The sequence below is a fragment of the Xiphophorus maculatus genome, chromosome 8 (assembly GCF_002775205.1).
Source record: "Xiphophorus maculatus strain JP 163 A chromosome 8, X_maculatus-5.0-male, whole genome shotgun sequence".
Lineage (NCBI taxonomy): Eukaryota > Metazoa > Chordata > Actinopteri > Cyprinodontiformes > Poeciliidae > Xiphophorus > Xiphophorus maculatus.
This window is the reverse complement of record NC_036450.1, coordinates 17,889,494-17,914,575: the sequence shown is the minus strand read 5'-3', so window position 1 is coordinate 17,914,575 and position 25,082 is coordinate 17,889,494. Positions and strand designations below refer to the sequence as shown.

The 25,082-nt window shown below is 38.0% G+C and overlaps 2 protein-coding genes across 12 annotated transcripts in view; one reads left to right on the top strand and one right to left on the bottom strand.

The window, feature by feature from the left end:
• The window catches only part of mapk10 (mitogen-activated protein kinase 10), a 38,644-nt gene extending 34,411 nt beyond the window's left edge, over positions 1-4,233 (top strand). For 2 of the 5 annotated variants that reach the window (XM_005798633.3, XM_005798635.3), the window contains exon 13: positions 2,644-4,233. In XM_005798633.3, the coding sequence (XP_005798690.1) occupies positions 2,644-2,786 (143 nt within the window). In that variant the 3' untranslated portion in view covers positions 2,787-4,233. Of the gene's footprint in view, positions 1-2,638 lie in introns of all 5 variants that reach the window. The other 3 variants (XM_023338603.1, XM_014468661.2, XM_023338602.1) reach the window with 3 other exon arrangements.
• A 4,744-nt stretch (positions 4,234-8,977) lies between these two features.
• Positions 8,978-25,082, bottom strand: part of arhgap24 (Rho GTPase activating protein 24) — a 65,962-nt gene continuing 49,857 nt past the window's right edge. For 4 of the 7 annotated variants that reach the window (XM_014468644.2, XM_023338435.1, XM_023338437.1 and 1 more), the window contains 7 exons: positions 21,069-21,191; positions 15,819-16,026; positions 13,902-14,034; positions 13,071-13,144; positions 12,864-12,985; positions 11,616-12,786; positions 8,978-11,408 (listed from right to left, as the gene is read on the bottom strand). In XM_014468644.2, coding sequence (XP_014324130.1) covers positions 11,144-11,408; positions 11,616-12,786; positions 12,864-12,985; positions 13,071-13,144; positions 13,902-14,034; positions 15,819-16,026; positions 21,069-21,191 — 2,096 coding nt within the window. In that variant the 3' untranslated portion in view covers positions 8,978-11,143. Of the gene's footprint in view, positions 11,409-11,615; positions 12,787-12,863; positions 12,986-13,070; positions 13,145-13,901; positions 14,035-15,818; positions 16,027-21,068; positions 21,192-23,638; positions 23,726-23,748; positions 23,955-25,082 lie in introns of those variants that run through there. The other 3 variants (XM_023338438.1, XM_023338440.1, XM_023338439.1) reach the window with 3 other exon arrangements.

Here is a 25,082-nt window from a genome sequence, read left to right as displayed (position 1 = left end):
CCAGAAGTTAAAAACACAATATCCTTAATACTGTTTTAAATTTGTTTTGTAATTTGTTTTTTTTTGTTTGTTTTTTTGTTAACATGACACAAATCAGAATTATACTCAAATCACTTTCCACCTGTATGTTAATATGATAAGTTTTACAATCATAGGTTTGTAGCTCACAATACTTTAACATTTTTTTTGATGTTTTAAGTCAAGAAATATGTAAGAGAGCATGAAAAAAATTAGTGAATATTAGGTAGTTGAGAATACAGCTGAATTTCCAATTGTTTCAAAATCATCTAAACGTTTTCTCAACACAGTTTTTGGTGAGTGAGAAGAAGAGCTCTATTCTCTTCTTCCACTTTTTCCATAAAGCTCACTCAGATTTGAAGCATAAAGTACCATTTGGAATAGTAAGGGCGCTCACTGCCTTTTTTTCTGTTGCCGACAACCTGCACACATCCATTGGCATATTCCTGTTTGAAATATCTTTCTTGTCAAGAAAACATCAATTTTTGTTCAAGGTAATAGACTCTGGAGTGCTTCCAAGTGACGAACCTACACCAGCATCTATATGTGCAAAAGTATAACGATTTCAGAAGGCACAGCTCCAATTGCTGGTTTCATATAGGTTATTAAATTATCTATGTGCTTTGAAATAAAATCAATAAAAAAGCAGACTGAATATTTTTTTTTAATACATAATTTAAATATTCTTTTTGATTTCCTGGATCTACACTATATTGATCTATTCCTTTTAAGATCCCAGTGGAAACTGCTGCAGATAAAATCTACTCTATCTGTATTAATTGTCTACTACAAGCCAACAGACTAGAACATTTTGTTCCATATCAGAAAGAAATACTATCAAGAAAAAGTTCAAACTGTGTTCCTGAAATGCTGCATTCAACATGTTGTGAAACATGTTGTTATGTATATGTGGAAAGAAACAGCCTCCTAAGGCTCGCAGTTTGGTGGCGTGTCTAAAAGAAAAGCGCACCGGTTCCATATTATCAGTCATTGATGGAAATAAATCGATTTATCTCATCCATCGCGTCATTACCAGCAGAGCTGCAAGTGCTGTGACATGAACTCAGTTGCCATTTCTGAAAGTGGATCATTCTGTGATCTCCTTAATTTCATCACTTAATCTGTGATAATGATGAAACGACAGAATAGCAGGTAAAACTGAGAGACCTCTCGTGGGGTCTCCGAAAGTTTGCTGCTGACTGATTCTAACTTCAAGAAATGATCAACAAAAGAAAATTGGGAAACTCTTTTAATAACTTCCAAATGAACTGACATAAATTGTGCCAGCTCAGCAGTGTTTAATGATGACATAAATCAAGGAATGTAGAGAGAACTATGAAAGAGCTTATTGATACCATGTGAATGATTACAACAGCTGCCGCCTAAATAATGCGGGGAGCCTTTAATAGCCTTTCATTTAGTACCCACACAACCCAAATCTTAATCACTCTCGTCTCATCACACTCACTGTATACTTCTGGTCAGATGCTCGGATACAATCTTTATACACATGAATGTCATAATGACTTGGGGGTTTGAACTATTCTTTTTCTTTTTTTAGGCTGCAATAATGCTAAGACATACAACTCCAGTAATCCTTAAAAACAGGAATTGCGTGCAGCATTTTTAATATAATGTGGATTTTCTCAAAATCTATGCAGGATCAGAAGCCTCTTCAAGAGGTGCAGAGAACCCACACTTCCTTGTAGCAATCAATAACCTTTTTGCTTTGTTCTGGTTGATTATTTTACCTGTATTCTCATCAGACAATTTGCAGTTTTCCTGTCACCGAGTTCGGATGTTAAGAATAGTATATATTTACATATATGTAGTATCTTATAGGGTTAGCCTGTGGCCATTGTAGATATCTAGTGATAGCGTTAAACATTTCAAAACCTATTTTGATCAGCAGTCATCAGCAACACTGTACAATTGCCTGATGAGATATCAGAATAACTAAAGATTATAAAACTAATATCTGGTTATTTCATGCTAGCAAAGAAGTGGCATGAAATTTGAATATACCTATTCAAACAGTGAGCAAAGACACATGTCAAAGCATTGTTCAGAATGGATGAACCAGGCTAGAATAAGCTTTGGCAAAGCCTTTGCTAAACCCGAAACGAAACACAATTAAAACATTTTTGAAGTTTGATGAAAAACATGCTAAGGTACATCTAACAAAATATTTATGGGGTGTCTGTTTATAGTTTATATTCGAACTTGAATGTGTCATTTTGATTTTGCGCCACAATAAATTTAAACTTCTGCACCTGATTCTTGTTGTTAAAAATCACTCATGCTGTTTGCTGCATTAGCTGTTTATCCTGGCATAAAAACTGTTCAAATGCATCAATAAACAAACTTGACCTTCATGCCTCCAAAGACTCCTTGGGAACATCTGATCAGAGCTGCAGTTGTGACTCTTTCCTCTTAGCGGATGTTAATAATGTCGTTATCTCTGTCCCAGCAATGCAACTCAACTTTACTCAGCATCCATCCCCCCTGTGCTGTCCGTGCTTGCGAACTGTATCTTCTGGCTATATATAATTTTTTATTAACCTGCCCCCATCAGAACTCTTTTACGTTTTAACCCTCCTGCTGCTGTTGATTCCCGTAGCACAGGTGCAGCCGTGAACAGCAGCGAGAGCCTCCCTCCCTCCTCCTCTATCAACGACATCTCCTCCATGTCCACCGACCAGACCCTGGCTTCAGACACTGACAGCAGCCTGGAGACCTCCACGGGACCCCTGGGGTGCTGCAGGTGACTATCCGCCTGCCTGCGCAACCCCATGTTCTTCCGAAGGTGAAGAACCCAACAGATATGACCGACGAAATTCAAACGATGTTTAAAAAAATAAAGCAAAAATTCCAAAAAAAATGGAAAAAGATAGATCAAAATGAATATATTCTGAACAAAAACATAAACTACTGAAACAGTCTGACATGATGAAACCCAAAGCCTGCGCATTGTCATTCAAAAAGCAGCAGTGGCATTAAACTGAAGATAATGAGCTGAGATATATGTTACTGATCCTCTAGTTGCTTTGCTTATAACCCCTCTCCCCTGAAACACGCACACATACACGCCCACACATGTCTTGTATATGGCATCCAAACAAAAACCCCGCGCCTCCTGTAAAATGCATTTTGGCCGGCTGCTGGTTCCTCCTAATTACTTCCACAAGCATCTGTGGCTAATCGTTGTGGCAAGGTGGGCTGCCATTGTCTTCATCGCTTTTGGTTACAAAAGAAATTTCCCTTTTTTCTGCATTCAACTCTGAACCTCAACTCATTTCCTGAGTCACTCCCACCCAACATGAGTTTTGAAATGTAACTTTGCCTGTACTGTTTACTGGATTTTGTACATCTTCAGGGAATGTGCAGTCGCTCTCACCCACAGCTACTTGTAAATATTGTAATTCTGTACAGCTGAAGGGCAGACAGATTTGGGACTGAAGGCCAGTACACTGGGAGTTATTTTTGTCTTGTTTTTTTGTTCTTTGTCTGACTAGCGCTCACCTTGCCACATTACTTCTCTCCACCTCAGTTGCCCCTCTACCTATTGCCGTAGTTGTGCATGATTAGATTAAAACTGCGCAAATCATACTGTATGCTAGAGAGAGAAAAAAAACCCCAGTCTGTACAGAGACTTATATTCATGTGATATGTAAACTAACTCCACCACAGACATTAGAAGGCGGGGTCTGGTCTCAGTAGGACAGGGGTGTGTCTGTGAAACACGGGCAAGCTGAAAAGATGGTAAAATCAGGATTGAAATGGTCAGTGTTCTCAGAAATCATTTGCACTGGTGAGTAATCTCCATGCTTTTTCCCCTGGTGGTGTACAAACGGTCCCATCGTCACCACCACCCCATGGGCTGACCCACGGCGTTGCATGTCACTGTATAAACCGTCACGGTTGAAAGAAGTGGAAATGTTTCACTGTGGTTCAACCACAAAGAGGCTTCTTCCAAATATTTGACTCCTTAAACACCATTCAATGAGACAAAGGTGAAACAGCGCAGAGGTTTATGGGCAAACAAGGAGTGTTAACTTTGAAGCTGTGACTTCACCTGACAAATAAACACGCTCTTATTGTTGCCGCACGCTACACAATCATACTCTAAAGAGGCAGCTGGATAGGATTCAACTGCCATAATTCCTGACTGGATGGCTCATCTATTTATTTATACCAGTGGGAGGAATCTGAATATGGCTAGTTTTATTTGGAGTAAAGGACTGCAGCTGCACCAAAAAAGAAGAAAAAAAAGTCCCTAAACCACAGTTTGGTGAAAGGATGTGGGAAGGCCTTGTTTAACCTCCATTTTCTTTTTTCCAGGATTGCTCTAGTTCTTCAGCCACTCAAATTGTGAGCTCTTTTAGCTCTGTTTTCAGCTTTGTCTCCAGCGCATGCACAGTTGTCGCATCATAAGTCTTTGGAGATGTTAGTATTTGTTCTGCACTGCTCAGTCGCACTCTGCTACATTACACTGCATTACCTGAGTGAGGTTGGCCCCTCCACCTTCTTCAAATCAGACAAAATTGGTGTCAAACGTTGTGCTACGTTTGTGCAGCAAAATTTTTTGTTTGTGCTGCTATGATTTTAAAGATATAAAGAAATGTTCCTAGAAGTCATCAAAGGTCAACCCCCCCCTTCTTCAAATCTGACGAAATGGGTGTCAAATACCTCAACTACGTTTGTGCTGCTTTGGCTTTGAAGATATTAATGAAAGGTTGAAAGTCAAAAGGTCAACCAGCCCCTCCACTTTTATGAAATCAAACAAAATTGGTGAACAGGAATTTAGCTTCTTATGATATTAAGAATATTAATAAATATTCAAAGTGTCAATGATAAAATTGAGTTTATTTAATATTGAGGCAAAATGGCAAATTATTTAAATTCAGTAATTTAATGGGCACTAAATATTGTCACAATAATGGCAGATGGGGATCCTAACAAGCAAACAAACAAACTAAATGTGCCCAACAGTATGTTGTATTTTGCCATGGTTACATTGAAATTCTTTTAGATGTACATATATACATATACATATAATGTATATATATGTATGTATATATATACTGCTCAAAAAAATAAAGGGAACACTTTAAGTGTTAAACACCTGTTTAAGTGTTCCCTTTATTTTTTTGAGCAGTGTATATATATATATATATATATATATATATATATATATATATTTTTTTTTTTTTTTTTTTTTTTTTTTTTGTTTAATCCTATCCATTTTTATTGTGTTTGCTTGACAACCCATTGGTAGGAATAAAAGAAGGATGGAGAGTTAAAGGGAGGGAAGCCTAGAAAGGAAGGAATAAAGGAAAGAAGGAAGGAAGAAACAATTACATGTGAAATTTTTTGATTTCCATTGCCATAAGTGCCATATTTTGTTTCTCTGCTAGTGTAGTGACCCATTAAGATAACCGTTAATGCTCTCTTCATCACAACCTCGTTTGAACTGCACAGCATGAACTAAGCAGATTGATAACTGCTGGCTAAAGTCATTGTTTGTTAAATAAATTGTCAAAATAAAATTGCAGCAGGATGTCTCCACTATACATATCGTCACAAATTGTACATATAACAGTAGAAAGGTGTGGAGAATTGCTGAGTTGGTGGCGTCTGTCGGTATATAGTCTCAATCTTAGCAGCACAACATAATTGTTTTCCTGCAGTCTAGCCACAACACTGTGCACATACAAAAATCCTGACTTCGAACAGCTACTTTGTTAACACTCCTGAAGCCAGTGCAGTGTAGGTACCACAGAGAAGAGGGCGACTGAGGTTGGCGTCTCCAGAAAAAGCTATGACTAGCTTGGCTTTCTGTTCAGGGTCTGGGTCAGGGCAATCTTTCAAAAACAGGGTGCGACTTTGAAATGTTTTGTGTTTTAGAATGTTCAAATAATAATTTTTTTTTTTCACCTAAAGGAGGTCCACAGTTTGAGTTGGCTTCTTTATGCCACAAATACACACAGTAGTGTTACAGTTTTCTACAAGGGATTTTTGAACCATGTAAACTCTCTTTTTTTCCGTATCTTGACATGTTCCTGGTCACTTAGTAGAAATATTGACACGTCTTAATGTCTTTTCCCCCAACCCCTCTTTTCTGAATGTGAACTGTTAATCTTTTTATTCAACATCCCTCTGGACAATTTTCTTGTGATTAAAGGTGCTTTTGATCCTGGTTAATGTGCCTGAAGAAGAAGAAAGTTTTGCCGCACAAACTGCTGTTTTTTTTTTTTTGGTTTCCCCCCCAACACCGAATGTAGAAACAGAGTTTCACAAGCACGCCTGTCATTGTCCTGAAATTTGACCAGCAAAAACAATAAAAAAATAAATTTTAAGTTTGTGACCTGATCTGGACTTTTACTGCAGTTGCTTTCAAGAATGTCAAAGACGAACTCAGTTGTGTGTTCCGGAAGTTGTTTGGTGTTCAGTCACATTAACCAACGGATTCAAAAACTTTACTGTCAATCATGATCCAGATTTTTGCGGAAATATTTCAAAGTGATCTCGTGTGTTCAAAATCAACAACATGTATGTCTCTCAGACTTTTATCTGTAATCTGAGGATGACTGACCTGTCATTTAGCCATAACATTGCAAATACTAAAAAAAAGAAGAATACACGTCACAGGTTAGGATACGTCTTGTAGTAGTGATCCCCGACCTACTGATTTTCTTTCACACAAGCTCAACTGTAAATAATAACACTCCAAAAAAAAATGCAATAAACCTTTTTATTGCACTCAAACAGGGAGGCAAGCTACTGTGAGGGTCAGGCGAAGTGTCTCCAATAATGAAACCCTGTATAGCTCATCTGAATCAGGTGCTGTTGTTCTTCAGTTCTTTTCCGACTCCTTCTCTCTTGATTCTTTTGCTCCGTGCTGTTTTAAACAAGTCATTCTTTTTGACATTGTCAGGTTAAAGACAAAAAGAAACTGCATCTGTTTCACGCTGATCTCAATGCTTCAGAATATAGCGTTTCGAGTAAAAGTCAAAATTAATGCAAATGAAAACAGAACAAAACAAACACAAAAAAATATTAAAAAAATATTGAAAGCTGTTACTGTAAACACAACATTTTAAAGGAACTGTGTATGTACAAATAGTATATGTATGTGATTGAAAATAAAGAAAACCTTTGATCTTGGACTATGGTTGATTTTTTGTTCTTTAATTTAAGTCTTTCAAATGAAAAGTAGACGAGTATCACGAATGTTGTCTGGCAGAATGAGTATGGTAGTCTCCTAAACTGTTATTGCAGAATAAATACACAAAGCAAAGCAATTTTATTACAAGGACCTGATTGGGAAACAGACACAGGTGGGTATAAATAAGCAGGGAAGGTAAACAGGGGAAACAGGACACAGCTGGGATCAATTAAGGGGTGGACGACACAGGAACAAAATAAACACAAAAAACCCAAATTCTTACATAAGGTGGCTTAAGGACAACAAAATCCATATTTAGAGCGTAAGTAAGTCGGGCTGCAGACCTAACTCAGTTACATCAGTTTTGACTGGAGGAATATGACAAGATTTCCAATAGCATACACCTGCAGACTCCACTGTAAGACCTAACACCACTATAGGACCTCACAGTTTGAAAACCCCTTTCAGGTTCCTGTATGTTGTCACTTCTAGTTCAGATCTGGTTGCAGACGTAGCCTCAAGGAAGTTAGCAGACAAGTTTCCATGCTGTCTCCTGGGATTCCTGGAAACCACAATATAGTGTAGAATTATTAGAAGGATGACATACAATCATTTTCACTTCCTCAGCATCAACAGTGCTGCTTTGGTGATTAGCAAACATAATGGGGTACCAATATTTACATTGGAAATTAGTTTTCAGTTTGGTGTATAATATCATCAAGGCTAGTGCAACAACTGTAATATGGTTTAGGAAGAACACCTTGGAATGAAATAGACATATTGATTCACATTACCCTTGAGGGTATGGAGGATTTGTGGGAAATAGAGTATGGTGAGAAAATATTATTTTTTACTATGTACAATCTTTACATACATTTGTATTATTATTTGCTTCAATCCCTCATGTAAAAGTCTAATAAGATCTATTTTACCGTTCCCAATTTTCAGGATTACTTGATATTTTCAGGGACAATTGATTATCCAGACACAGATACTTGAGCAAGGTGGCTGCTTCAACCACTCAGAAGTAAAGAATACTGTATGTTTTTCATAAACAGGCCCACTCAAATAGAGGTGAACCAAAAATAATAAACAGCTGAGTCTGTTGACAAAGAGACAAATGCTACCACTGAAAAAAAAACAACAAAAAAAAACATTGTTTATTTCTGTTTTTCAACACGGGCAACTCTTCAGGGACATAATTATTGGAATGAGAATGCTAAATAGTTTTCAGTATTAATGTTTAGTTAATTAAATTTAGTATACTTATGTAGAAAACTCTGCAGTATGGATCTGCGTATACATGCTGTATTAAAAAATCAAGAGGTAATAACAGCAGTAGTGCCTTTAGTGATGTCATCTGGGAGAGAATCACAGCTAGACAGTTAAGCTCTGAGTCATTAAAAAAGTAGGTAAAAATAATTCTTTAGTATTGGTGGTTAGTTTATATGTAATAAATATGCTCCCTGTGTTGCTTGATTAATAGTTCTGTAAATAACTAATGTCCTGTTTTGTTTTATTGGCAAAGTTACATCAAAATAATAATGTGTGCACTGCATATTTATTTTGACATTTCTGCCCTTGTAACACACCCCCATTTTTCAAATTTTACTCCTGTCTTTATGACTCAAACAACTTTAAACATAAAGAAAGGCTATAGCACAAAACATGTGAATCTGTTTTATAATCAACATAATAGCCAAGTAACACCCAACTCTGACTCTCCTAGTTATATACTACACAGAAAGTCCACATTTATTCTCTGAAAAACACCCAGAAGTGACACAAGACTCACAGGAAATGCATTTTTATTTATAATGTCATGTTTTTTCAAGGTTCTTTTGAACATCAAGTATCACGTCTTGCATGAGTTTCAGTATCCGCCTTCACCTTAGTCCATCATCTGCTCTTTGCGTGGAATTCAGAGTGAGGTGGCACCGTCAGCTGGGCTAAAGCCTATTATTTCTATAATGTGTGAAGAGAGTTTAGAGTCACCTCTCTTTATTTGGTTGTCCAGGGACTTTCTTTCTCTGTGCACACATTCCAGATGTCCTGCAATGACCAGCAGCAGGTTTAAAATGGGGAACAATCTCTGGTGGAGAAGCGTTAAGCGTGTTCATGACTCATACGACCGGACTTGTACCCATTAGCAAATCCACACTGTGTGTAGACGTTTGGTTTGAAGCTACATACATACACTTGGTGAATAGAAAAGTCACTTGACGCATATTAAGTTATTGTACACAAACCCTCATGAACCTCATGCACCTTCATGCGTTCGTCATCTGCCAGTAGATCTAACAGACGGGCTTTTAATGTCATCGGTGCTGACAAAATTCTTGCTGTAGTCAGATTTTTTTTTCACAGTTAAAAACAGCTGTGTTGGTAATTATCCAGATGCACTTTTTGCACTTGTTCTATAGGTTAGAATGAAAATCGTCTGATGGGTGTTTATATACAATCATATTTTACAATTAACATTTTATTCAATCAGAGTTTAAATTTGAATTTCCACAAGAATTTGCTACATATCTCTTGAAGTGGAAAGGTATATTTTCTCCTCAAATTCTGTATTCTGGACAAATATTTGTTGCCTAAATCTCTGACAGTGCCAGTCAGATGTTTACACTCATTACGGGCATACATCTTATATTAAGTGCGGGCCCTAATGATATTTTTACAGTGTTCTGTCACAAAGGTGGAATGATTATCTAGCAAGAAACTCTACTAGTGGATGTATAACTTTTAATTTATTGTGACTTTCCTTCATACTATGTCAACATTATACATAAACGCTTCGAAATATACCGTCCACTATAAGCAACCACTGTAAGCAAGTTGAACATGGAGCATCGTTTTATGTCCATCAGCACGATTTTGGCTTTGACAGAAGCTTGTTTTCTACAGAAAAATGTTAAAATTTTTAACATTTACTGAGGTTTGTTGGATAATTGTTCCACCATGAGGAAGGATTAATTCAAATCCACCAATTAAAGCCCAAAATGAATATGCCATGCCTCGTCAACGATGAGTGTACGTAAACTTCTAACTGGCATTGTATGCAACTGACCAATTGTGCCAGGCTTAAATTGCAATTTTAAAGCTACAAAACCTCCATTTGAACTGCTACCATGCCATTTAAACAACAATCAAAACCACAGTGCAGACTAACAAGTAGTGTGTTCAACATCTAAAAAATATTTACAGAAAGGTTCTATTTTTTTTGGTCATGAGTAAATATAACTACACAGAAGTACAAGCAAATACACAATATACTCACCAGTTTAACATGGTTTGCAGATTGACTGACAGAACATTCAGTACCAACTGGTGGAGACTGGACAAACATAGAAGTGCAAGGACAAAAACAATCCTGATATAAAACATATCACCATGACGACTTTGCTTAAATATCTTGAACATTTAAGTGACAGATTCAGTTACAAACATTTGCCTAAAGTCGTCTGCATCGTTTCCCCCTATGTACATGAGCCCACACAGAATGACACAATAGGGCAATTAGAAATTAATAAAATTGGTGAGAAGTATCACTTGATTATTTTTAGGTCCAAGGTTGAGGATATTATTATTTTTTTCCATGTTTTTTCACATTTTACATTCCCCACATAAAATGTACAGTTTACTGACACACTGATGAAGCTTTTCTTTATTCCACTTCCCAGTGTGAGTGAGCACCGCTGCAGTTTCTGAGAAGGTTAGAAAGTGTCCATGAGGTGTTTAAATAACGCTATGTACAAATATAATGTAAGCCTGACATCACTCCAGGTGATGACTGTATTTACGCAAGTATCCCTTTTTTTAGCTGTATACGCTTATTTAATATATATTTTTTATATAAAACAGGCCCAGATTTCCTCCAGTCAGCATCCTAATCCTGTCTCAAGTCCCATCAGCATTCACATCCATGAAATGGATAAATGAACCACAGTGTGCCGTTCACTGTATCCAGATGGCATTGTTTCGGTCCGGTCGGCGGGCTTCTGTGGCTGTGCTGTTGCCAGTCGCCGTGAGGTCGCTGAACGTGGAGAAAAACTGCTCCATCTCTTTCTGCAGCATCTGGTTTCGTCGCTCAGCATCCTCCTTGGCCCGTTCAGCGTTACGCAGCTTGATTTCCACCATGGTGTACTTCTTCCTCTCTTGGTCCAGCTCCTCGTGTAGGCCCACCATCTCCGTCTCCAGCTCCAGGTTGCGCTGCTCCAAGCTGGAAGAAAAAAACAAAATAAAGCAAAAAAAAAAACCATGAGGAGAAATTATAGTCGGACAATTTATCAACAAACCATCTCAGCACAGAACAATTTGTGGAAAAAGAAAGCGATCTACAACTTATTATTCTATTTTTCTTCATGAAATTATTTATCTATATATCAGGGCACTAATGGAAGAAAACTGTTAGAAATGGAATCTGCACCTTTTTATCCTGGCCTCATACTCTGTCTTCTGTTTGTGCATCTCCTGTTTCAGACTGGCCACCAGACTGTGCAGAGCACTGTGGTTCCCAGGTCCATTCCCAGTGGTGAAACCTTCACTGGTATCACTGCTGCTGGTGCCGCGACTGCTCCCTCCTGCTCCATCTCCGCTCCCTTCCCTGCTGCTGTTCCTCCCACCACCTCCTGTTTCTCCGCCCGTCTGCAGAGGCGCTCCCTCCTGAGCTGGTCCATCCAGGTCTTCGTATTGTCCGCTGTAGAAGTCCTGCTCGGGGCAGGTGGTGGTGGAGGAGCGGCAGGAGGTGGAGTTGTCAGGGAGGGAGATTTCACAGGAGGACGTGGACCAGGTGGCGCTGTCCACGCTCTGCTTGTCTTCGCAGCTGGTGTTCAGACACATGCTGGTGATCTGGTTCTGCAGGTTCTGATGGTTCAGTTGGACGTTGTCGTACGTGGACAGGCGGTTCTGATTGGTCGTTTGATCCCCGTTGTTGGAGACGTCACGCGTCTTGTTCTCCCGAAGTGCAACACAGCTGTTTTGTACCCAAAGACCATTGCGGCTGGTTGGACCTCCTGTGATCATATCAGACCCTGACATCCCCAGTCGAAAAGCACTTGTCCCATTCGCAGCAGGACTGCCTCCACTTGTCACACCGCTGGTGCCCATTTTTGTGCCCGGACCTTTAAGCGCCCCACTTCGACGCATGGGCAAACTACCACCTGCGGTCAGGTTCTGGGTCTTATCAAAATCTGCTGGGGGCGAGGAGCTGAAGGAACCATTAGTAACAATGCCACTACCTTTACTGAAAGCTGGGTTCTTCTTCACCATCAGGGGCGGACTACGGGTCATTTCAAAGCGTCCTGTGATAACTGTCCTCGGGCTCGCCGATCGTGGCGAGCTGGTGTTGTCTACTTGTTGGCGGTGCGACTGAGACTCGGTGTCCCAAACACACTGCCGCATCAGCTGCGTGTTGTTGTTCTCTGTATTCTGAGACAGGGCGCTGACAGCTGAGGTAGTTGTGGGGACTTGTCCCTTCAGCGGTTCAATGTTGTTGTTGTTAGCGAGTTCAAGTGCTGTCGGCTCGTCTTCATCTCTGGGGAACAGCACGTCATGGTGGCCAATCAAAACAGCCATGAGCTGCTGGACCAGGACAGTTCCTGGAAAAAAATGGGATCATAAATCATTATATAAAGGAAACACCATAACAGACAGTTTGGATGTTCTTAACACCGACCTTCCATGATTGTTACCGGATCCTCAATCGTTGGCCTTAAGATATTTGGCCCAAAGACCGTCGCCAAGTTCTGAACACTCATTTTATTCACTCCTGAGTATGACTGAACTTCATCAAGAAATCTATGAAAAACATAAACATATATATACAGACTTTTACCTGATAACCACTTCCAGTGGCTTAAATTTCATCTATTGTAACACATACCTGCAAATGTACTTGAGGAGGTTATAGTTTACTGGAGGTAGACTTTCCACAAGCCTTTTCAGTTCCTTCATACCCTGCAGGTTAGAGAAATTTTTCATGTTAAAATCTTAAAATTAAAAAAAAAACACAACTCTATATAAAACAAACAAAAACAGAAAAAAAAACTGTATGTGAAATGTAATTTATGATCAAACAGACGCCTCTTACTTAGCTAGTAGATGTGTATACCAAAGGTCTACTAGGTGTAAATATAGCAAAATATGATTTAACAAAGCATTGACTCAGGTTGCTTTACTTCCACAGGATAATGAAGAACTTTTGATAGTCTGCTGCATACAATCACAAGTGAAGACATTGAAGTTTGTGATTGTAACATCGCAGAAAGTGAAAACATTCAAGGAGTACGTTTGAAGTATATGTAGAACTTTTCCCCAGTTTATCACTTTTTAACTTTAACGTCAGGAGAGCGCTAAAAAATGAGGGAAGCTGTTCAGGATATGTTTTCGGGATTTGCAAACAACACCGTAGCCAAAAATGTTGACTTGCTTATAACAAACTGTTTTGAACAGCAGAGAACATCTGGTACAAAGTGTGTTTAACAATGCAAGAGAAACCCTGTTTATGTGGCCCACAACAGGAAAAGTCCACCACTGCGTGAGGCAGAGCGGTGCATGGACTGTGGTGGAAATAAATCAGCTTTAACGGGACAAAAGTGAGGATTTTCAGAGCTAACTTTATACCAGTCACCTACCTTATGATTGGACACAGGGATTAAGTCTGTGACAAGAAATATACAAGGAAGAAAAAAAAGCATAATTTTTCATTTCCTACCATTTCATCATCTTTACCGAGGAGTTTGGCTTTGGCCAGGAACTCTTCATATTTCTGGAAGGGGATGACAGGCTCGGGTAGTTCTCTGAGGTACAGCTTCAGTAGAGACGCTACTGTATGCACATCTGTGTTACTGTAGACAGATAAGGTGGTGACAACAAGCAAGACGGTGATAACACTGAAACTATGATAAGGCCTATGTGGTATTATGTTTCTAAACAGAAGTAGCTGTTTAAAAAGATGTAAGATGCTTTTCAGAGTTGAACACCACATCAACATGTTTCTGTTTAATACAAGCATTAAATCCACAACAAGAAGGCACAGATAAAAAAATTGCTAAAATATTTTTGCTTATTGTGTCAAACCCAGACTTTTGGTGATGTTTTTAATGAATTATATTTCCATATCAGTCTGCTTTTAGCAAATAGCTTAGCACTAAAGTTTTATATAATTTTAAATGAAAAATGGATGCTAATGCCTACTGTGCTACAGTTTCTAAAGATTTGTTTGAAGTATATGATACAGTGGATCATGATACTTATGTCAAAGGCTTTTAGTCAGAACCAGTTGGTGCTTTTTTTATGCATATATTTTTTTGATTCCAATTAGTATTGTTCAATGTTAATGACCCCTTTTGAGGTAGATCTTATTATAGTATTATTGGTGCATCTCTCCATCTCTATGTTGTTAAATGCAGTTGTTTACTGTCACTCAATCACTGTTTCCCTGGTGTTGCAGGTCACATTTGAGATTATTCAAGGGTTTGTTGTAAATTGCTGCTGTGTCGACATAAGACACAGTCACTGATCTTATGTGGATTCATAAGACCAGTATCTTCTTACCATGTTAATTTGTGCCAACTATTATTCATGTATGTGTTCCTATTTGCTCACTTTGCACATTTTAGACTCTGTTTACCATGGACCACAGAGATTTATCACAAGTTGTTTAAATCTTATACTCAGCAATGCACTTTGTACTCTTTGGCTGCCTGGCATTTAACATCTACACATAAAATGGCACACTAGCATAATTCATTTGAGCATCAATAGTTGGCTTTGTTTTGATGTGTCTGTCCTAAATGTCACTAAAACAGAGCAACAACAACCTCTAAATTATATTTAGTGTCCCTTTAGTGCAGAACTTGAAATAAAAGCATAAGGAACATGAAGCTGCGAGGCTTGAAAAAGGACTTTAAACTATTCTTGTTTTTATTTCCCCTTATATTTAACATTTTATTTAATTTGCTCGATTTGCCAATGGACTATTGCAACATTTAAGCAAAAAAACTGTAAGATGTATTTTTCTTGAAATTGAAATACCATACAGTTTTAGTGTAACATTCAATATGCTAATTTTCAAATGATTAAAAAGCAAAGCATGAATCGGGGACACATGCAAGAACCCTACGTTTTACCAGAGGGAAAAAGGAAACGAGAAAAGGATTTGAGAGGAGATATGAGGCCTGCATTGGCAAGCTTAGATGATCTTACAAAAGAAAAGGATTTGGGTTTAGAGATGATAACGATCCAACAGGGGACAGGTGGCGAGACCAGCAGGGGTTAGAGAGGCTAACCAGGGAAGGGATGGATGGAGTCATTGCCACTGAAATGCAACAAAGGATTTTACATGAAAGGTGCTTTAGCCACCACCCTGAAAGATGCATGGATGATTAACAGGTTAGAGAAAATTAATTTCCATATTATCATCAGGTATATTTAAGTGTGCTTGTTTTATAGTTATTACACTAAGGAGGACTATGCTAGCAAGTGCATTTAATTAGACCACTTCTCTTTAGCATAAATTGACCAGTGCCCATGCTTTGGATTCAAACCAGGAATATGAATATGCTGTCACAGTGGTGTAGACAAAATGAAAATCTTTGTAAAGTCAGTTGCATTCATGTTCTTCTCTTACCAATCAAACGAGGGCTTCTCCCCGCAGTCAAAGGCATCTTGAAGCTCTTTGACCAGATTGGCCTGACCAGGCAGTCTGAAAAGACCCTCTTCTTGAAGGCCCCACTGGCGAATGAAGTCCACACATTGCTCAACCAGCATCGGAGCAAGTTTGTTCCCAAACCGGCGCTCATAACGCACTGTGTCCTCCAGTTTCTGGCCGAAGATCCCTGGAGAATGTGAAGAAGTAGCCAAGATGTATTTGTTATAATAAATATTTGCTAAATAACAAAACAATTGTGTTTAATATTTATCACTGCCTATCAGTAGTATTTCAAAGGGTTTAGTGGCAAGGTACACCCTGGACAGATTGCTAGTCAATCACAGGGCAACATAAAGACAAATGCAGGTGAAATAACCCAGACCACTCAGGTCTAAGGGTATTTTAGAGAGGGCAAGTGACTTAAGATGTCAAAACAAACTATGAGAAGAACCTAGAGTGGTAAAAGTGAACCCAAGCATACATAGGGAGAATATTCTACAGAATCCAACTGAGACTCAAATGTCACTTAACTTAATCTCACGATACACTAAGTAGATGTTTCACTCATCTCAACGTGCTGGATGCTTGAATTGAATGTGAAACTGATGAAAGTGTTATTATTTCAGTTTATGGTCAACAGACCACTTGGGGGTAATCACAGGACAGTGAAATGTCTCTCTGAGATGAGCAATTGATCACTCAATATGGAAAAAATAACTAAATGGGACAGTGAGAACATGGCAAGAGTAAGATCTCTTGAGCCTAAAACTCACACACTATTCAGAATCGGGGTGAATCAAAAATCACATACATATTTCAGAGATATGACAGGACTTGATATTTTAGAAACGCCCCTTCTTTGTCTTCTAATTAAACCCATTCAACAAAAGTTTTTCAATATGTTATTAGATATGGCAACAACAAAAACTGTGACAGAGCCTGAGGTTTGAAACCCTAAACTTGGGGTTATTCTTCTTGCCATTTTGGTCAAACGGGTTTATGTTTATCTGATGAGAATAAAGTGTTAATCCAAAATGATACTGGGTTGTCATTGTAAACAACTGCAAGTCTTAGTCAAGCTTCAAGGTGTCCATTTTGGATCAAAGGCTTCTTTCTTTGTGAGAACTCAGTCAGTTTATGGCAATTATAACTCTGCCACTGATGTTCCAGCAGTTTCCAGAACATAGCATGTTGTTTACTGACTTTTTCTAAAGATAGTAACCACTTTCCACCACCGCCGAGGTTAATAGTATGGGTTAGATGGATAAATGAAGTATTGCACAAGGACAATTAATCCAAATATATCTGCAGTCTGGTTTTGGAATGGACAAATCAGGTTTGCGGAATGGTTTTCCAAAAGCCCAAACTAAAGCGTTAATCTAAATTTTTGGACTTTACTTAAAAGTCCCATCTGCCTCGGGAAACCATCTAAATAAAATGAGTGCTACAAATTTAGATAAGAAGAGCTATCAAATATCCAGTCTGAATTATGCCAAAAGCTTGATGATGGCTACAAAATACATGTGTTTTCTTTCCAACTTGCAAACACAATTAAAAAAACAAAACAAACAAACAAACAAAAGAAAATAAGTCGTACACCTGGACGGATTGAGTCCAACTTTCAGATCAACTCCACTTCCCCTCTGTCTGAGGCAGACTACCATTTGCAGCCATCTCATATAAACACAGCACAGGAGGAGATTAAGGCTGCCACACAAAGAGATTTAGATTTGCATATTTTTTCAGTCTCCAGACGCAGACAGAGGTTACTCACATACATGCAGACGACCAGGCACACTGACCAAATTAGACAAAGCTTATCAAATATACACATGACACATTTTACACCCTAAGCTATACAACTGTAGAATAACTAGACTTAATGGGAATACTTAAAACATATCTTAAGCACATATTTCCCTTTTGATTTTCCTCTGCATCACAGAGTCATCTATTGCCGTTAGATCCTGCTCTAAACACTTTTTCTCAATATCATGCATGCTATTAAACTCACCTCTCTTAAAAATTAAAGATCCAGTCAGCTTCTTGAAAAAATGCCTTTTAATAAATTTATGGTACGACAACACAGAGTTGCAGATCTTCAGGCGCATGCATACCTGCATTTCCCCCAAAAATCCCTCTATGAACTTATGAAAGAAAACTAAAGCAGTGCTGGAAAGCAAAGAATACATCCATTTCCTTTTTCTATCAGACAATAAAACAGTGTGCAGTTATTTTCAAGCTGAAAAATGGCTGAAACATACGCTAAAAATATCCTCAAAGAATGACTTCAAGTTGAGTTTCTGCTTTCAAAATAAAAATTAAGCTAATGTCCACCCTGGGAATAAATCATAGATCCTCCCGTATCGACAACCACACAAAGGACCAAATGAGAAAAGGGGACTGAAAACAAGATCTTCCCTCCAGACGTTCCAGTCATGAGTGAAGGAATGTTTTCCTGGGTCACATGTAACAGTGTGTGCTGAACAGCTTATGCTTCCGAGTGTGTTTTTCCTGCATGTTTGCTGTTCCTTCTGGACAGGTTGTACTTAAAACGCAGACCTTCGGCACACAGGAGTGACACCTCTAAACAGCCTGCAAGCCCTCGAGGGTTTCCATCAAACCTCTCAGGCCCTGACAGTCACACAAATGATGCAAGCACCAACACCAATGTTGACCTAAAATGAGTTCTACCAGTTTATTTTGTATTATTTCTGCAATACTGTTTGCATAAACTAGCCAAATCAGTATTTTGTGAATATAAGTTTGAATACTGATAGCAGAGAAAAGAGTTGAAGCGTTTTTTTTGGTATATCATATCTACAATAATGTATTTCTAATCATATCTAATAAGAGTGGAAGCTCTTAGGTTTTGTTTCATTTGCATTAAAATTCAAACCTGGGAAAGATGGGAGCATCTCAATACCTATTCCCCAATTAGAGGTGGGGAAACTAGCTGGCCTGTTATGTTGAGGGACCAGGATAGCTATTAGGTACACAAGGAATTACAAGCTGCTCTCACATCATTGAACGTTGAAGTTTGATTGTCAATACAGCAACAGAGCTGAAGTGAAAAAATAATACTTTTCCTGACTTAGTGTTTTTTAATTTAAATTTCTTGAACAGCTACAATTCACGAAAAGGTAGGATTTTTACAAGTTGATGATGAAAACTGAATGCAAACTCAAGCCAAATGCTGCTTAAATAGTACAAAATATATAAAAATGAGAAAATTACAAGTATTGTTGCTCTGTCTCTTCTGAATATTCATCTGCAGACGTTTAATTAAAGAGCTTTTTGGAGAGATAAGATAAACTTCATTGTCTCCAAGGGGCAGTTTGTTTCTTAATCAGCAAACAACAAATGCAAAGAAAAATAGGGAGAAACGAAAAAAAAGATAAGTAGAGCTGTCACTCTTGGTTCAGCTACATTAAAACATAGCTTCAGACAAGAGCATCATACATCTCTTCCCAATCTCCTGCAACTGAAAAAAACTCCAAAAAATATTCCCAAATACAAATCATCAAAAGGTAGTTACCATGAAATAGATCTCCAAGGATCCAGATAGAGAATCCACAGCTGCACATTTTCCCCCAACCACTTCCTTTCTTGTCTCACCGTTGACCGGTACTTAATGCATTTGTCCAGCTGTGAGTACTTTGGGCTCTTTCTCTTTGTCCAGCAGACTTTGAGCAAACTTTTTCATGAATTTTCAGCAGTCATAATCAGCCTATCAGGGCTCAGTCGTTAACTGCTGCTGCTGCAAAATGGCTAAAGGCCGATGTGTGTAATCTTTCTGTGTATGTCGGGGTGTGTGCGCGCATGCGTGTGTGTGTGTGTGAGCGTGCCAGTATGAGGGGGAGCCCGACGAGGCTCAAACATGGAGCCACCTTTCCTGTGGCATCTTTGACAAATGGCTCGTCCTTTTGAAAAGCAGTCAACTGCAATAGACATCAAACTCCCTGCACTGAAAACAGAGGGGCCAACTCTGCCTCATCTATTCTGTTGGTCAATGAAGGCTGCCTGAACTGCCTGTCTGGTTACAAACGCTGCACTTGTGCCCCGCTAATGCACAATCTAGGCCAGTGTCTGCCAGGACAGTCAATAACAAACCACGGCGAAGCAGCGGGAGACTCGATAATCAGCAGAATAATTCCAACAAAGTCACAGAACAATTACAGCATCAATGGACTGCATCGGGGTTTTTTTTTTTGTTTTAGTGACAGGGTTGTGTTGGTTTATTTGACACACATTTGATGAAATTCCATTTATTACTTTGTTTGGTAGAGACTATGGAAGAAAAAATAACAAATATGATGGATGATGCTATGATTTCCAACAGGAGTTGCTGCACATTTTCCAGCTCCTGAGACAGGCAAAAATCCTATTCTTTTCCTAGGACGCCCAGCAGCATGTGGACGGACTTTAGCTGCCTCAACACAAAGTAGTTAATTCTTCCTGAACTAAATCCTTAAAAAAAACATAATGCTTAAACCAAATCTTAGAAAAAACATTTTTAATTAATGGGATGTGATCAACAAAAGGTCAAACATTTAACTAAATAACATGACATTTCACCCAATAAATGTTAAGAATTTAGACTTAAATTCAGGTGTGCTCAATAAAAAAATGTCAAATCTAAAACATCCAAAACTACAAAGTAACTGCTAAAAATTATAACAATTTCCCAAACTGTAACAAAATACAGGATTGCTACCAGTAACTACATCTCCAAGAATCCCGATCAAGAAACCGCATATCCCTGCTCCAACACACCTAAATCAAATAGCTGATTTCCCTCATCAGTTTTCAATCTTTAAGCTCTGCAGATGTCTGGTAATGAGCCATTCATTTGCTGATTCAGGTGTGTTGGAGAAGGGTCGCATCCAATATTGATGAGTAGTAGCTACATCAAGAAAGTACATTCCTAATAGACAACTAATGACAAACCTCAAGAGTCTTACTTTAGGTTTGTAACACTTCAGAATAAATATTTGTCCTGTGTTTTTATTCAAATGTGAATATGCTGTACATATGCGTAGAAAGTTACAAAAACTGAGATTTGCACGACTGACCCCCTCATGACATTGAACTCACATATGCTTCTGTCAAGAAAAACTGTTGTGAGGACAAAAACAGCAAGTATAACTCAAGTGTATCACAGCGTTGCTCCCAACTTCCCTTACTGCTGATAAGATAAGGAAAAATAAGGGCTGCATTCATGCTAACCTCCACCAAATGGTGCCCAGATGACTCTCCGGATCGTCTTCACCCAATCCTCCATGTCATTCTGGGTGCTGGCCATAAGTAGGTAGGTCTCATGGTTGGTTGTCATCCGCTCTCTATCTCCTCCTGTTCAAGAAAAACAAAAGAGAGAGAGAAAAAAAACATGTAACATTATTGAAACCAGTTTAATTATCTGGTGTCTATCATCATCGTTAATCTCTTTATGCAAAATGGATTTATGGGACAGAGCAAACATCCCCAACTTGTAACATTTGCAAATAAAATGTTAAATTTTTAATGCATTACTTCCTGTGTCCTTAAAGTATGGCTATGATGTGACACAGAGGCTCATTTATTTTAGCCACTGTTAAATATGGGAATAACAAGAGAACATGTCCCTAAAATATAGAAGTTTTGTTTTAGATCTTTATACATCAACCATGGCAACAGAAAATTGCAAAAAGTTGTCCATTTGTCACATGTGCTTTAAAAAGCATCTATGCACTTATGGCTTTTCAAGATGGTGAACAATCAAAGGACCCCAGATCTTTTACAGGAATGCACTTCTGGTGAAATCAACTAATAACTCAAAAACTATTTATAGACACGAACACAACGCGAGAGGCAAGGGCAGCGGGTTACAATAAATACAACATAACTTCAAAACTCAACATTTCCATTCAGGTAAATAAAGCCCTGATGAGTCATTAATTCTGCAGTTGAAACATGTTTGTAAATGATACGCTAATTTGATAGGATCAAAACAACAATGCGTTATGGCATACAGGCTTAGGGGTTCATAGACCCTGAGTGGTTGGAGAGCCAGACTAAATTTAGACGTAAACGTTGACAGTGAAATTTATGCTCACTGTCTGCCCTGATGAAATCTCATTAACGGTGTCAAGAGACCATATGTTCTCCTCATGAAGCATTTAACATCTGCAAGGCTCCCTTCACAATCTCAACCTAGGCTCTTTCAAAATAAGACACTTAAAGTGATATTACCTCCAGGTTAAGAAAAAACCATAATGAATCTGAATACTGTTTATCAGATGTAAAAACTGTTTTGTATGTTATACAAAATATTGCTTTACATTATCAGGCAGGCAAAATTTGTTGTTCTTTTTACTTAACTTAAAATGCATCTTCAAGAGTTCCCTGTCAGATATCCATGATCAAAGGTCATACTTCATAAAATTTTTTAAACCTTTGCTAAACATAAAAATCAATCAGTGCGATTTTTATGGATCCCTCTGAAACAGCATTTCTAAAATTTTCCATAGGGACAAGTCGGAAAGTTGAGTTAATTGTGACACTGACATGTTGCATAGCTGCTAAGGGTGGATCAGCGTTTTCATCCAGTCACTTACAGTATATCAGTATATCTTATTTTATTCTAATAATTCAAATATTGAGTTACATACTTAGTCCACTGAATTCAGTTCTGCATTATATTATTAACCATCTTATTCAGGGATAAACTGATCTTGCTTTTCATGGACATTTTTCTTTGTTTTCAGATGTGTGTTAAACAGTTCACATTGTTCATAAGGACTACAAAAAATAAATTAGTTCATAAACTATACACTATAGAAATATACATTTTTAAATAGTTTCTATCTATGGTCAATAATTTGATTTATATTGAATAAATTACATTTGGGATTCTGTAAGCAAACCAACTAATTTTCATTCTCTTATTATTTGACTTGCCAATGGAAAAAATGTTTTTAAAGTTTGAATATTTTAACCCTGATGCGAAGACAGTAAATATCTCAGTGGCAAATTTAACATCTGCCGCTTTAATTTGTCTCAAATATCACTGACAGCGCAAAAAAAAAAGATCACAATGCAATGAATAAATCATAAATACTGTATAATTTCCAGAAATGAAAATACACATATACAGCACATCAATATCAAATAAATTCCTAATTATTGTGGTTCACAAAATAGTACCAGCTGATTGGTTAATATGCAAACAAATTGATATGTGAATAATAAAATAATTATACTCAATGTGTTTTGTAAATAAAATGTGGGTATTAAAAACAATGGATTTTTTTGAAACTGTATTTAAAAATATTTTATGCATTTAAGATTTTATTTTAAAAAGAAGTTAAACGATTATTTGTAAAATAGTGTCACTTTTGGATCTCCGTATATATCTGTTTATTTAATTATCTATTATTTATTTATTTATTTTCATTTTTGAGCCAAACGTCACAATAAACAACCAGTTTAATAACTTTAACAATGAAAACAGTTTCGCTTCGTTCTTTTTGGTGGCTGTGTGTCCAAGAGGGAGGCTTTTAATCAAGTCTAAGTAGTCTAATGGTTCCTCCTTCTAGTCCAGTGATTAGTCACCCCCAGCTATTGATTGTCCTCGGCGCTCTCATTAATTAATTAGCCTACACCTTGCAGTGGAGGCATTAAACTTCACCAGGCGCCTGTCTCTAGCCTCCCAAACGCCAGCAGACATCCGATCTGTATTAAACACGTAACAATCCGTTCCCGATGATAACTGAACGCGTCCATTTGTGAAAAACAAACAAAAGGCAGCTCCGGCTCACCTCCTGACTTCCTCAAATCCACAGTTTAATTTCATTCCATATCCCTCCAAGCAGCGACGCGGAACAATGTTTTAATTTAACTAGTACCCCACAGTAAAGCATGCACTAACCGGGTGATAGAGCCGCTCACTTGTGCTCGCACATGGGAGTGTTTCTTCAGCTGCTCTCAAAGCTCCGCCGCTCCAGGTTTACTTTGTTCGCGACCCGGAGCTCAGCGTTTACTTTAGCCCGGAGTTCATCACGTGATCAGCGCCGGTAGGTGGCAGATCAGTTATTGGATTCAGTAGAATGAGAAAACGATCACGTATCGATGAGTATGCGCATTCACACTGTGTCAGATTTACCGGGAGAGATAGTCGCCAAGGGCCGTAGCAAGTTTTTCCAGGGCCCGGAAGTCGTGTCCGCACCCAGCCCCCCAATTACTGTCATTGATAATAATTTGTTAAACTGTGTTACACCACATTTGTTCTAATCAATTTTTAATATATATAATTTGCAAATATATAAAGCTGCGGTTTGATGCTTTTGCACTGTTATGAAGTCTTATTGTCACCAAAAAAGCTGTTTGTTTTTATTTTTGATGGATTTAGCAAAAAATAGAATTGAGGTGCATCCAGTGTTAACTGCCTTGTTTAAAGATAAGTACATAATTAATCTAAGTAGTGACAGATTTAAATATAAAATGATTCCCCTTAAATGTTAATAAAATAATGTAAAAGTAGCATTTTGAAAAAAGGTAATATCTCTTTTTCTCATTTTCTGTCAACCACTCCTTTTAAATTCTGATCAGGTTGTTGCATGTTTTTTTTTTGTTGTTGTTGTTTTTGACACTTCTTCTTTCGTGATGAGGCCCAGGTCTTTGATGTCAGAAATTCTCCTTCCCATGATCTCTAGTCTTCAGTTCCCTCCACAAATTCTCCCTCAGATTCAAGCAACAGTTCTGGGTGGGCCACGCGTTGTGTTTTGATGGTCAACAGTTTACTGACCATTTGTGGGTCAACAGTGAGCTGACAGCTGTCCATTTGACAGGCCTACAGCAGCTTTCTCTTTTCCAAAATTCCCCTGCATGCATACTTGTTTAAATCTCTGTCTGTAGAGGTGTAACAACAATTACAGGCTTTTTTTTGTGTGACAAAGTTCTCAACCTGTCTGTCTTCAATGATGTAGATCTGAATTAAAGTCTAAAATAAAATCAGTCTAAGTTAATATTCTCATCTTGTGTCAGTCAAATACTGTTTTTTTTTTATCTGCACCCTCCCTGTTTCTTACACTATAAATCAGTCAGAAAATTGTTTATGTTAGTGTGACGCTTTCTTTGATAAGCAGGGCCTTGCATAAACCTAACTTGCATCTGGGTCTTGTTTGCGCTGTAAAAAGTAATATTTTTTGACATTTTAATCATAAATGTGCCTGGTAAAGTTAATATAATGTAGCTATGGGGTTT